The sequence below is a fragment of the Epithele typhae genome (assembly GCF_022376455.1).
Source record: "Epithele typhae strain CBS 203.58 chromosome Unknown BXZ73scaffold_50, whole genome shotgun sequence".
In the NCBI taxonomy this organism is placed as follows: domain Eukaryota; kingdom Fungi; phylum Basidiomycota; class Agaricomycetes; order Polyporales; family Epitheliaceae; genus Epithele; species Epithele typhae.
In genome coordinates, this window is record NW_025954241.1 from 159,274 (window position 1) to 171,758 (window position 12,485).

A 12,485-nucleotide genomic window follows, 5' to 3' on the forward strand; every position below is an offset into this window, starting at 1 on the left:
CATGTTTCGCGGCGGCGCCCCCAATCCTTACGACGACATCGTTGGTGAGCCATATACCGGCGCGCTCGGACTTGCGTGCGCTCCGGCTGACCGTCTATTAAGCTAAGACGACGGATGAGAACCTCACGGGTGAGAACTGGGAGCTCATCCTCAACTTGTGCGACAAGATCCAAGAGGAGGGCGAGCAGGGGTATGTCTGATCCCCTTATGCCCGTCGCCTGTCGTCGTAATCGTGCTCCACGACAGTGCCCGTAATGTGATCGCAGCCGTGCTCAAGCGGTTAGCCCATCGCAACCCCAACGTCCAGCTATACACCCTCACCCTCACCGAGTCGCTTTCCAAGAACTGTGGCCTCGAAATCAACCGAGAAATCTCTTCTCGCGCATTTACACAGGGCTTGGAGAAGCTCATAACTGATCGGGTATGTGGAATACATCCAGCCGCAGTGATATCCTTGCTCAAGTGTCATCCCTACAGACAACCCATGACAAGGTGAAGAAACGCGCGCTGGGCTTGGTGGCCGTATGGTCTGCAGAGTTTGAGAAGGACGCCTCCTTGGGAATCATGGAGGAGTGCTATGAGAGCCTCAAAAGCAAAGGTGCGTACCGCCCTATGGCATCAACGCGAGTCTCACTCATGAGCATGTGTATCGTTTCACAGGATTCAAGTTTGAGACTCCGACCGAGCCTCCACCGCCGGACGTAGATGATGAAGTGCGCCGTCGCGAGGAAGAGGAGCTGCAGCGTGTTCTCGAACTTTCGATGCACGACAAGGGCGGACGCTCTCAGTGGGATTCATTCACACTCGCCTCCTCGAGCGGTGCAGGTGGATCCGGCGCAGGCACTTCCTCCGCTGCTCCCGGTTCGGCGCGTCCCTCACAAAGTTCTCAACCGCCAACCTATGGCGGGTACGTCCCATCATCGGCACCCACTGCTGTTTCTAGCATGTCTGCGCCAACTCCGGCAGAGCCGTCTCCGTCCACCGTGTCGAGCGCCACGGCAACAACTCCATCCCCGGTTTCCACGCACTCCACGGATAGCGGCATTCCCATTGTGACAAGAGTTCGCGCGCTTCATACTTTCGAGCCGACAGAGGCTGGTGAGCTCGCATTTGACAAAGGAGACGTCATCAAGGTCGTAGACCGCAACTACAAGGATTGGTGGCGGGGTCAACTGAAGGGCCGGACGGGTATCTTCCCTGTGAACTATGTTGTACGTATGAGTATGTGTCTTTCTGTCATGAGACTTATCTTTCTCTCGTAGGAACCTTTGCCGGAGCCCACTGCTGCCGAGATTGCCCGTGAGGCAGAGCAAGAGGCATCAGTGTTCTCACAGGCGGCGAACGTGGACCGTCTGCTGATGATGCTACGCACCATGGATCCTGCCCAGGACAATCTAGCGGACAACGAGGAGATCCAGGTTCGTTGCTCTCGAAATGACCCTCTGCCGTGATGGTTACCTTACCTCTCTAGGAACTTTACCGTTCTTGTATGACACTACGACCGAGGATCGTCAAACTCATTGACAAGTACAGCCAGAAGCGGGGTATATATATCTTCGTTGGTCCGTGTATGCAATCGCTGACTTGGAGTACATATAGCCGATCTTGTCTCTATGAACGAGACGTTTGTCAAGGCCAGGACGATTTTCGATCGCATGATGGAAGAGAGCCTTGCTCGCCACACAGGAGGTACGCCTTACAACCATCTTCTCGATAGTCTCAAGGCTCATTCATGAACAGCCTATGATACTCGGCCTCCCTACGCACAGCAACCGAGTCAGCCATACATCGCTCGGCCCGATTCACGCACTCACCAAGACTACATGGCCCCGGGTGGCGTGCCCCCCGGTGCGCCCCAGGGATATGGATGGACCCAGTCTCCGTACGAACAGCCTGGATACAACCCTCATCAACCCCAACCCAGTGCCTACCCGCACAGTCCCGAACAACCATACGGCGGCCAGCCGCAGCCGTACGGAGATCCCAACGCCTATCGTGGGCGCGTCCAGTCGACATACGGCCCCCAGCGCAGCAAGGGTACCCTAGTTCATCTCCTTACGGGGCGCCGGTGGAGCCTCACGGCTTCCCCGCACCGTCCGCTCAGCAACAGGCCTTAGGTGTACCACAGCACGGACCCCAACCTGGCCACCCCGGTCCACAGCCCGGCCAGATGCCTCAAATCGGTCACCCAGCAATGCAGTCTGCTCCTCACTTGGCCGCGGAACCTGCGCCGCAGCCCACGCTTCTTCCGGAGCAGCAGCAACAACCCCCACATATGTACGGTCAGCAGCCTGTCGCCGCGCCTGAGCCACAAGCCCAGTTTCAGCCTCAGCCTCAAGTGCAGCCCCAGGTGCAGTCCCAGCCCCAACCGCAAATGCAGCCACAGCCGCAGGCCCAACTGGATCCCCAAGTCCAGTCGATTCAGCCCCAAGTGCAGGCTCAGCCCCAGCCCCAACCCGCTCAGCAGGAGCCGGTGCAGCAGCTGCAGATCCAAGTACAGCCCATCCAGCAAGGCCAGCCGCAGGCATCGGCCGCCCCGGCTCAGCAGCAGCAGCAGCAGCAGCAGCAGCAACAACCGTCTGGTCCCCCGTACATCTTCGACCCGAATGCGACCTACCCCGACCCAAACGCACAGGCCTGGGTGCAGTACTACGCGCAAGGCGGCACGGACCCGACCGGTGCCGTCTACTTCATCTCTGTCCCAGGCGTGAAGGAGGGCCCTCCACCCACATCGCAGCCGCTGCCGCAGTCGCGGGCGGCGTCGATGGACTCCGCCCCGTCCGAGGCTCAGACGGTCGTGCAGACGCAGCCACTGCACATCAACAAAGCCGAGCACCCCCAGCAGCAGCAGCAACAGCCACAACATATGCACGCGACCGCGTACGGCTCGTCGCCGTACTCTCCGCAGAGCCCTGTGTCACCCGGGGTGATTGTAGGCGAGGGCCCGCCGGTCGCCGGGCAGGCGTACTACGGGCTCACAAACCAGTTCAGCACGCTGGATATCGGAGCGGATGGTACCCAGGGCGTGAGCGGTCACCCTGGGCCACAGGGAGTCGGTGCGACGGCGTGATTGGAATATTGAGGAATGCGAGCTTCGATGAGACGTTCTCGAACGCATTCGTTGTAGGAGATGTACACGCGCTTAGTGTTGTGAATGCATGTTTTCTTCAAGTTGAAGAATCTACGTTTACAGTCGGAACTTGGGTTCATATCCGGCCATCAGTTTCTGCTTGGTATGGGGGTATCTTACACAGAACACACTAGATTACAAAGAAAAAAGCGTAGTACTCTGTCTACAATGCCCCGAGTGAGGATCGAACTCACGACCTCAGGATTACCGGTCTAAGGGACCGTCATACTTGCGTATGAGACCTGCGCTCTAACCAACTGAGCCATCAAGGCATGTCATGCAACCGGGATGTATGTTATCAATCAAGGTTTTGCTACACGGCTGGTGACTGGTCTGGGGCTGCAACCCCACCTACGGTTTACGGTGCTGACCAGGTCTTGCCACTCGGCGCTCATATCCTCTACTCTGTCCTTGAGTCTTTCTTTGCTTGCTTTGCTCCAATAGCTCTTTCACTTAATGAACTGACGATCAATTGGTCACAACACGACCACCGATCGCTGCTGGAGCCTCGTGTACCTGTGAAGTCATAGCCCTGCAAGCGTACAACCCCCCACTCTCCCCTCCTATCCTCTTCTCTCATCTCCCACGCCATCCCAATGGCGCCCCAAGTGGATCTGGTGCTGGTCTTCCGCTCTTCTCCTGGCAGGGTCTTGTCGAAACCACAAGCACGCGAGAATGCGCGACAAGCCACCCAGCAGTACACGAGGCTTCTTGATGTCCTCAAGGGCGGCCGTCTACGCGTGGTTGGGAAGCGTGGAGAGCAGGAGGGACAGCTTCTTGTGCTGATACAGTGTCCGGAGAGCACGCTGGGACGGCTTGCACAGCGCGAACGGTACGTCTTCGCTCGCTGTCTGGATTCCTTGAACGTTGTGAGTACTTTCACGGGCAGCCTTTCTTCGCCCGTGTGGCTGCCACGAGACCGGAAAGTGGTGCAGGCACGCCCCCTGAACTCTTGCGCCACTTCCAGCTTCGTTCATTGTATTTGCCCATGTACTGCGAGATCATGGATGCAAAGTCGGTCAATACTGCATACATGCTCATATTGCATGCGCACAGCTGTGGACTAATCCGCATGCTCATGCATAGACTGAGGCATGACCAACAATATGTATATATGCAGCATGGAGTCATGCGCCATGCACTTTCATCTGTATACTGTGCCGGAGCCGTGGTTGCAACTACAGAGTATTTCCCGTGTACCCGTGTTTCGTGTGACACCTTTCCTCCGCTGGCTTGCATGCTGAGATTATCCCGACAGGTGTTCCGACTTCCTCTCAGGGCTCCTTGTAACAAACATCACCAGCGGACGAGACCTCGCGGACGAACCTCTCAGCGTCGCCGACCGGCTGCGCATCGTCCATGACTACGTTACCTCTACCGAAGCAGACGGCGGTCTCGGCGTCGCACCCGGTTCTGCTGCCTGGGACCGCGTGGAATCGGTCATGGTCCTTCACGATCACGAATTCAACGAGAAATGGATACACGCTTGGACACGACAGCAACTTGGCTTCCTCAAAATCCACCAAATACGAGAGCAAGTGGGTGGTCTCTGACGTCTTCTTCTGCTTTGTATCCTAATTACCCGCAGTTTGGCGAAGCCGTGGCGCTGTATTTCCATTTCCTGTCGTTCTACACGAAACACCTCCTGGTCATCTCGGGCGTCGGCATTGTGTCGTTCTGCTTCGCCCCGCAGTACTCTACTGTCTACTCGTCGATACTCCTCCTTTGGTCACTTGTCTTTGTCGAAGGATGGCGCATACAGCAAAGGAAACTCTCTGTCCGATGGGGCACTAAAGGCTCCTTCCGCGTGGAAAAGCGTAGGGCACAACATCATAACCTCTCATGGTGGCAGAAAGATCTTAGGGCGTTGGCAAGCCTCCCAGTCATGCTGTTCTTTGCCTCAGTGCTTGTCCTTATTCTCACTGGAATCTTCATATTCGAAGCTTTCGTCACCCACCTCTACAACGGTCCTGGACACCAGCTGATTGTAGGTCGTGTGACGTCATATCTCAGACACATACTGACGCTTTTCGCAGGGTGTTAGCCCCACTATCATATTCGCCGCTCTAGTCCCACAAATTCTTGGTGTCTACCATTCATATGCGGTGTCATTGACAAACTGGGAGAACCATGCTCACCAGTCCACGCACGAAGCGTCCCTGACGGTCAAGACGTTCAGCCTCTCGGCCATCGTCGCATATCTTGGTATCGCCCTGTCCGCTTTCGTCTACGTGCCTTTCGGCGAGGAGATGATGGTCCTCGTACAGCACTACCTCTTCCACAGCGACCCCAAGTCGAAAGTCTGGCTCGCCCGGATGTTTTCTGCACTCCCTGCCAACATCACTGCTGCCTTCAACAGCACCAAGCCCGCATCCAGCGGGCCACCTTCGAACTCGTTCTGGGAGAGTGACAGCGTCAGCGCCCGGACGAAGCTTAACCCGAAGCGCCTCCAGGATCAGATGTTCGCGTTCATGGTGACACAGCAGATCGTCAACACCTTCCTCGAGATTGGACTGCCCTTTGTGCTACGTGCGGTGAGGTCACTGCGCAGCGGCAAAGGCCTGTCACTAGCAACGCCCGCCGCCGGAGCCTCCAATGGAAATGGCAACGGCGGGAAGAAAAAACGGGTCATGTTCGAAGATCAGCCCGCGGACTCTCAGGGAGAGGTCGAGGATGAAGAACGCGAGTTCATGGACACCGTCAAGAAGGAGGTCGCGCTCCCGCCGTACAACCTCTTTACGGACTACAGTGAGATGGTGACCCAGTTCGGGTACATCGCGCTTTGGTCGACGATCTGGCCACTCGCTTCAGGTGCGCACGCTGCCACCCCCAGCCAGACACGGACTGACCCTTCGCGCCGCACAGTGATGTCGCTGCTCAACAACTGGCTCGAGTTGCGCTCGGACGCGTTCAAGATCACCGTGCACGTCCGCCGGCCCATCCCGACCCGCGCGGACACGATCGGGCCGTGGCTGGACACGCTCACGTTCCTCACCTGGCTCGCGGCGCTCACCAACTCCGCGCTCGTCTACCTCTTCCGGCCGGGCGACCAGTGCAAGCCGGTGGGCTCCTCGCTCTCTCGCTTGAGCGGCACTGACAGGGACACGGCTGCGGAGCAACAGCTGCTCGTCTCCGCGCTGCTCGTCGCGTTCAGCGCGTCGCACGGGTACATCCTCGTCCGGATGCTCGTCCGGCACGCGCTCGAGCGCGTCCTCTGGCGCGGGAGCGCGGAGGAGCGCGAGGCGGAGAAGGTCGAGACCGCGGTCAAAGCGGAGTACCTGCGGAGCCTCGGCGTCGCCGAGGTCGTCAACGCGGACGAGCGGGCCGCTGGCGCGCGGAGCGCGGGGCTCGACGCCGAGGGTCCGCCGTCGCCGTTCTGGGCGCGCGACGAGGGCTTGGACGAGCTCAGCCGTGGAACCAAGGACACGTGAACAAAGAGCCATAGCGTGGGCATTGAAAGTGGGTGGGTGGATGATGCGCTAGAGGACGAACGCGGTGTGCGTGAGATCGCGATGGGAACATGGACGAGCGTGTGGTGTGGTAGTGGTGCTCGGATGTACTTATTGTACAAACTTTTGAGATATTGGGATGCGGAGTGCTATTTCCCCTGAAGACACTATGGACGTTTACAACTTACAGGTCATCAAACGTACATACTGACGAACGGCGAACGGCGGCGCCAGCGCATAGAATCCACCCACAGATCGTCACGAAGACAGGCGGGACGAAGGCTTACGGGATTCCTCAGTTCTGAGGCCAGTTATCGTCATCACCCCCAGTAAGCCTGGGTGAAAGCCTCCAACTCTTCGTCGCATACCACCAATGACACCTGGCACCGTGACCCTTCGCAATCCACTTCTCCATCCCCGCCCGCCACGTATATACACACCCCACTGTCTCTGACCACTATCCCGCGCTGTGCACTACATATGCGGGGGATGAGCCTCTCGCGAAACGCAGTCTCCCTTCGTCCTCTGACCGACGCACGGATATGGCCAAGTACGACGCTTGGGGTGCAAGCCTTCTTCTGGTCGTTGCGATGACACATAGATGATAGAGTAGTGGCAAAGGATCGTACTTGTTGTTTACAACTGGCTGCCTCGCCGACCAATGCGCTATGGCAACGATGGATGAGCGGGAGCCTAAGTGTAGGTGGTCACAGTAACGCTTCAGAAGAGCCCTGGAGGAAGAGATTGGGACATGAAATGGAATGTATACATGCAATGGACGGATGGGCAGAAAACGTGATACGGGAGAGAGCGACAGCACGACATACAGTGTGACAAAAACACGTGAGGAGTGCGAAGATAGCACCGGGAAGAGAGCAAAGGAGCTATTCGGGGGATCAGGACTTGAATGCAGCAAGGGATCTGAAATGTTAACTCACGTTCACAGGTCCTACGAGTCATAGAACGGGTCCCACTCATAGACCGGCCACCATACGGGCGGGCTCCCCATCATGTCTGTCACCTCGTCCACCGCAGCCTGCGACGGTAGCGTACGGAACGCCCGGTTCGTGAATGTGAACAACGAGAGGACGAGTTCCGGCATGTGTGTGCCCTTGGTCAAGTCCAGCCCGTAGAGCTCCGGGATCTTCTTCGTCGCGGTGCCATGGATCTGGCAAGAGACGAGGCGAACCTCTTTCGCCGTCTTCTCGTCCACTCCGAGAAGCTTGCGGGCGATGATGGGATACAACTCGAAAAAGGTAGCCTGGGATATGCGCCCCAGGGTGGGCATCTCAGCGACTAGCCTCTTCCTGACGTTGTCTCTGACCAAGTAACCATAGACCCAGAGGCGGCGCGGGTTAGTGTGTGGCGGGTGCGGTAGACAATCGACGCGAGGGAGGGGCTCTGGAGTCGATGGGGGAGGGAGAGCCGTGTGGTCAGCCTTGGGAGTGGTAGAGCCGTCGGAATCTTCGTCGGAGAGCTAGTAGGGTGGTCAGGTGTCAGACAGTGATCAGAAGGCAGGACACGCACATGAAGACAATCAAGATCGGAGGCGAGCTGCTGCTCTGGGGAGTGCAGTACGAGACGCAGATCTTCGTCCACATACCAGCTGCGGGCCATGGTGGGTACCGGTTGGGTTACGGTGTATGAGCTACTGGTAGGTTAGCGCCGGGGCATGTCGTACTTGCGGAGATTCAATGTGGCATCGGAGCTGAAAGCTGAATGGCCCTCCGCTCACTGCGTTCCATTGATCGATCGTGATTTGTGAACCTGTTCGTCCACCAGTTCTTTACGATGCGCGCCTCATCTTCTCGGAAACAGCGCCGTAGGATTTCCCGCCGAAGGTCCCCTGGAACTAAGGGGAAAGATCAGGAGGACAACACTGATAACGAAGCTGAACCCCAAGGAAGCCGAGACGAGATTGAACTCATCGGCAGCCTCGAAACTAGATCTGCGCATGTTCTCGCGCCCGCCCGCCCGGATTGGTACCCCAAGAGCCTGTTGGACGCGGAGAGCAGCATCGCCGTTGACCTTGCAGTTGCGTCTACCAATCATACAAATGAAGGCTTGTTATACCCTGTGTTCGGAACATTCATCGAAGCACATTTCAACTCGCGTCTTCAGGGAAATGACCACGTTGTTCGGGGGTATCCCCAGCTAGCTGCCACCAATGTGAAAGACCCAAACTGGTTTCTATCTTCTATGGTAGATGATGATGTATGTGTGCTGTCTTTTTCGCGTGAGGTTATTGCATATTCTCACACGCACATTACAGAGCACACCCCGGAACCGCCGCATTCCTGATTTTTCGAGCATGGCTATTTTCCCGCATTTTACGTCGATACCTGGCGTCGGTGTCGAACATAGTGTCAAAGCTCCGGGGCCTAAACTCTGTATCGTGGAGGTCAAACCTGGGCGTATCTTTCCCCCTGACGACATGGACAACATTCCTTGGAAATTCTCTGCTGTATTGGCGCATGCCCATTTGCAGAACCTCGCAGCGGCGCACTTCATTTTCAAAGAAGACAAACATACTACAGTCGTTCCGAGTTTTGCGGGGTGCGGTTCACTTTGGTCGTATTGTGAATACACCCGAGAACGCGATTACACCCCTCTTGGACCGCCTCTCCCTCGAGACCCCAAGGCAGAGAGACGCTACACCGAGTTTCTCGCCGTTGAAACTCCTGAACCAGACTCCGACAAAGAGGTCTCACAGGGTACCCCTCGCGATTCTGCGCCATATTATGTTCAAGACCGTTTCAACCAGAAAGCCTACGTCCCCGGCTCCTCTGCAGATGAGAGCGACTCCGGAGACGTTGGTATCGCCAAATCAAGGTCCCGCAGACCACCCGCCCGCCATTCCACATCCCAAAAGTCCAAGCAGGACTCGAAATTATCCTGGCTCGGAACGAACCTTAGGTTTCCAGAGTTCTTCATTCGCTTCTGTCCGTCAGGTAAAGAATTTCTCAACCTCCTGGACACAGAAGGGAACACGCTTCTGGCGATGGACGAGATCGTCAAACGCATCCGCGAACGGCACTCCGCACTTCCCGACAACCACCCTCATCACCTCTCCTTCAAGGACGACCCGTACGATCCCGATGGTCGACCTGACGAAGCCCGCCGGGTAGAACCAACAATGAAACAGCCTTCACGCAACACGTTGCGCCAGCAGTTGGACTTGATATGCGCAGACAGCAGCGATGAGGTCGGTCCGGAGAGTGGGGGTGCTGGCCAGGGAGCGGGGCACGGGGAGAGCTCGCGGTCGAGGGCGGTCAAGGAGAGCCACGCCAAATCCGAGTCCAGCGCGGCGGCCGTGCAGAAGAAGAAGGGGGACGCGTGGGATCTCTTCTCCCGGGATGACGACGTCGTTTTCGCCCGCGCTGGGCCGGTGCACCAGAGGATCGACGACGGGATCGAGCCAGTCGAGCGTGCTCCCTCGGACCAGGACAAGCGATCGGACAACGGTAGTCAGCGGGCGAACGCCGACCTAGCGGAGTCGGGCAGTGAGGACTCTGTGCGAGCTTCTTCGGACGAGGGTTCCCAATCACCATCGGACGAAGGTTCTCAATCGTCATCCGACGAAGATGCGGTACAGAACGTACAGACGGATCAACAAACAGAGGGTCAGTCAGGCGAAGAAAGTTCTGAGCCGGGGCAGGACAGCACCGATTCCGAATCATCGGTGGATCCTTTGGACGTCCTCCCGCCGCCGCGCCCCGCGATCCAGGCGCGCCCGTCACGGAGGCGCTGAGCGCAAAGTACTAGTGATGGTATGTCCATCATGCTCGGGGGGCACTCTTCGATACTGACTGAGACCCCGATCGTAGAGGAACGAACGAGGTCATTTGAGAACTTGGGTTCGCATTAGCAAGGGCATAGAGTGGGCTAGTATCAAGTTAATTCAGTTTTGACAAGATGGTGAAGATGCACAGGGTTGTCTTAACCGCCCAGTTGTCTAGAGTATCGGACGTGAAGGCACGCATCCGCCTATGTCCAAATATTGACCGGTATTATCTGTGGATTAGGCCGACGAAGTAAACATAATGCAACTACAGCAGAGCTCCATCACATCGCGATCGAGTGCAGAAGACCGTTCTGCACGAACCGCCGCGCGTTGCCACCCGCCTGCGTATACTTGTTCATAAACGTCTCGTCTCCGTGCGCTGCATCACCCATCAGCCGCACGACCGGGTCTACAGTCAAGGCGGGCACGCACCTAGATGGATCCCCTTCGTCTTCTGCCACAGCTCGTACACCGACGCGGCTTCGCTCACGGTTAGCGAGTCCGGCACGGGGAGGTTAACGAGACCCTTGGCATAGCCGACGAGGTCGGGGTCGCGGCGCACGTAGGGATTTGATGGGCCGACGTGGGTGGTTCCGAGCGCATCCGAGATCTCTATGGGGGTCGCGAATCTAGCATCTGTGGTGGAGATGGCTCCTAGGACTGCGCCCCGAGCCTGAGAACGCAAGTTAGCCTAAGCTGGGTACGGAGACCCGAGATGCACTTACGAATGACCGCTTTCCTGACGCGAACTCGAGGATCGTGCGGGGGAGCGTCATGTGATGGCCCATGACGGTCTTAAAGTACGGGTCGCGGTAGAGCGACATGCAGTACAGCGCCTGGAAGTCGTCGACTGCGAGGAGCACAGGGAAGCTTGAGGGAAGATGAGCAATACGGCACGTTTGCACGGGCAGCGAACACGTACTTCTTCTGCAAAGCCAGTTCCTCCAGCACGGCACTCAGGACAGTGGGCGCGTTCGACGGGGTCTCCGTGCCATACTGAATAAGTTGCATCAAAGGAGACGACTTGTCAACCGTGCGCCCCTCGAGCGCGTACGATTGCTCTAACGTGAGCTGTTGCAGGAGAGTTTCGTTGACGTCCTTGAAACGCTTGAGGAACTGATGTGCAAAGTCCGGCTGGTCATACGTCATTGTACGGCGGTTATATGCGTAAGATGAGCTGGAGTCCAACTGGCTGATGGCTGAATGACCCGAGTCGCACCCTGAGTATATGCACTTGGCAAGCAGAACGTCAACCTACCTCGGGGAATGTACAGCGTGATCCATTGCTTCTGGAGTGCGTACTGCGTTGCTTGTAGAAGCAAGTAGCTTTTGCCGCAGCCCGACTTCCCGCCTTGTACGCGGGTCAGCCGCAGGTGTGTGAAAATAGAGGGAGGGACGTACTAATCACCAGACGTGTGCTTTGACTTGACGTACTCGCAGCCTTGTCCAGTCTGTCCAGCATTGACAGCGTCGACTCTCGGACGACAGAGCACTTGGTCGCTAGCAGCATGTGGTCGACTAGCACGTTGGTGGGGACACCGAACGCTCCAAGTGATCGCGTGTGAGGGAATGTCATAGCAAGATTCGCAACTTTGGGCGTGAGGAGGTCCTGCGTACGAGGTAAAGGCATGAGTGGAGAGAGAAACGCGGTCGACATACGGCCTGGAACTCGGGGAGAGTGATAGGTATGCGCTTGTTGTCGCGCACGATGGGGTTCTCCGTAATCTTCGCGTCCGTCATGGCGCGGAAAGCCTGGAAGAGACGTCAAGCCCCACGGAAGCTGCAAGCGTAGCGCGACGTACCCCGGCATCCCGAGCACCCCTCGTTTCCCGCTCCGTTTTGCTGTTCTTCTTGAAGGTTGCTGCGAGCGCGACATCTCGGTAAGAGATAATACGTACTGGACCGCAGCATAGAGCATATACGCACACTTCTTCTTCTGTGCCACCTTCGTGGACCCCTTCGCCGCGTAGCCTCTGGTCTGGCCGAGCAAGGCGCCGGTGACGAGAGGTGTTGAGCGACCGGCGCGTGCCGCGGCGAGGAGAGACATGGCCGGATAGAGGTCTTCAGTAGCACTGGGGGGACGTCCAGAGAGAGCAAGCGGGGTGAACGAGGGGCCTGCGGG

At 57.4% G+C, this 12,485-nt stretch overlaps 5 protein-coding genes and 1 non-coding gene across 6 annotated transcripts; 3 read left to right on the top strand and 3 right to left on the bottom strand.

Annotated features, from left to right (window-relative positions):
* Position 1: 1 nt before the first annotated feature.
* BXZ73DRAFT_51654 (uncharacterized protein) lies at positions 2-1,736 on the top strand (the record flags this gene model as incomplete). The annotated part of the gene is made up of 8 exons (XM_048020675.1): positions 2-44; positions 103-190; positions 247-421; positions 478-598; positions 661-1,211; positions 1,263-1,418; positions 1,472-1,544; positions 1,600-1,736. The coding sequence occupies 8 exons, from the start codon at positions 2-4 to the stop codon at positions 1,734-1,736; spliced, it is 1,344 nt and encodes a 447-aa protein (XP_047874855.1).
* Positions 1,737-3,299: 1,563 nt separating this feature from the next.
* BXZ73DRAFT_t157 lies at positions 3,300-3,402 on the bottom strand. Its single transcript has one exon. It is a non-coding gene; the product is annotated as a tRNA-Met (tRNA).
* A 324-nt stretch (positions 3,403-3,726) lies between these two features.
* Positions 3,727-6,561, top strand: BXZ73DRAFT_79854 (DUF590-domain-containing protein; the record flags this gene model as incomplete). The annotated part of the gene is made up of 5 exons (XM_048023174.1): positions 3,727-3,962; positions 4,389-4,668; positions 4,719-5,117; positions 5,167-5,941; positions 5,996-6,561. The coding sequence occupies 5 exons, from the start codon at positions 3,727-3,729 to the stop codon at positions 6,559-6,561; spliced, it is 2,256 nt and encodes a 751-aa protein (XP_047874856.1).
* Positions 6,562-7,528: 967 nt separating this feature from the next.
* On the bottom strand, positions 7,529-8,196 carry BXZ73DRAFT_79855 (uncharacterized protein; the record flags this gene model as incomplete). The annotated part of the gene is made up of 2 exons (XM_048023175.1): positions 7,529-8,056; positions 8,107-8,196. The coding sequence occupies 2 exons, from the start codon at positions 8,194-8,196 to the stop codon at positions 7,529-7,531; spliced, it is 618 nt and encodes a 205-aa protein (XP_047874857.1).
* A 694-nt stretch (positions 8,197-8,890) lies between these two features.
* Positions 8,891-10,330, top strand: BXZ73DRAFT_79856 (uncharacterized protein; the record flags this gene model as incomplete). Its single annotated transcript, XM_048023176.1, has 1 exon — positions 8,891-10,330. One exon carries the CDS (start codon positions 8,891-8,893, stop codon positions 10,328-10,330), a length of 1,440 nt encoding a protein of 479 aa, XP_047874858.1.
* A 314-nt stretch (positions 10,331-10,644) lies between these two features.
* On the bottom strand, positions 10,645-12,410 carry BXZ73DRAFT_91738 (mitochondrial ribosomal death-associated protein 3-domain-containing protein; the record flags this gene model as incomplete). The annotated part of the gene is made up of 9 exons (XM_048026090.1): positions 10,645-10,742; positions 10,796-11,036; positions 11,089-11,233; positions 11,286-11,562; positions 11,622-11,714; positions 11,765-11,972; positions 12,023-12,115; positions 12,166-12,224; positions 12,290-12,410. 9 exons carry the CDS (start codon positions 12,408-12,410, stop codon positions 10,645-10,647), a joined length of 1,335 nt encoding a protein of 444 aa, XP_047874859.1.
* Positions 12,411-12,485: the final 75 nt, after the last annotated feature.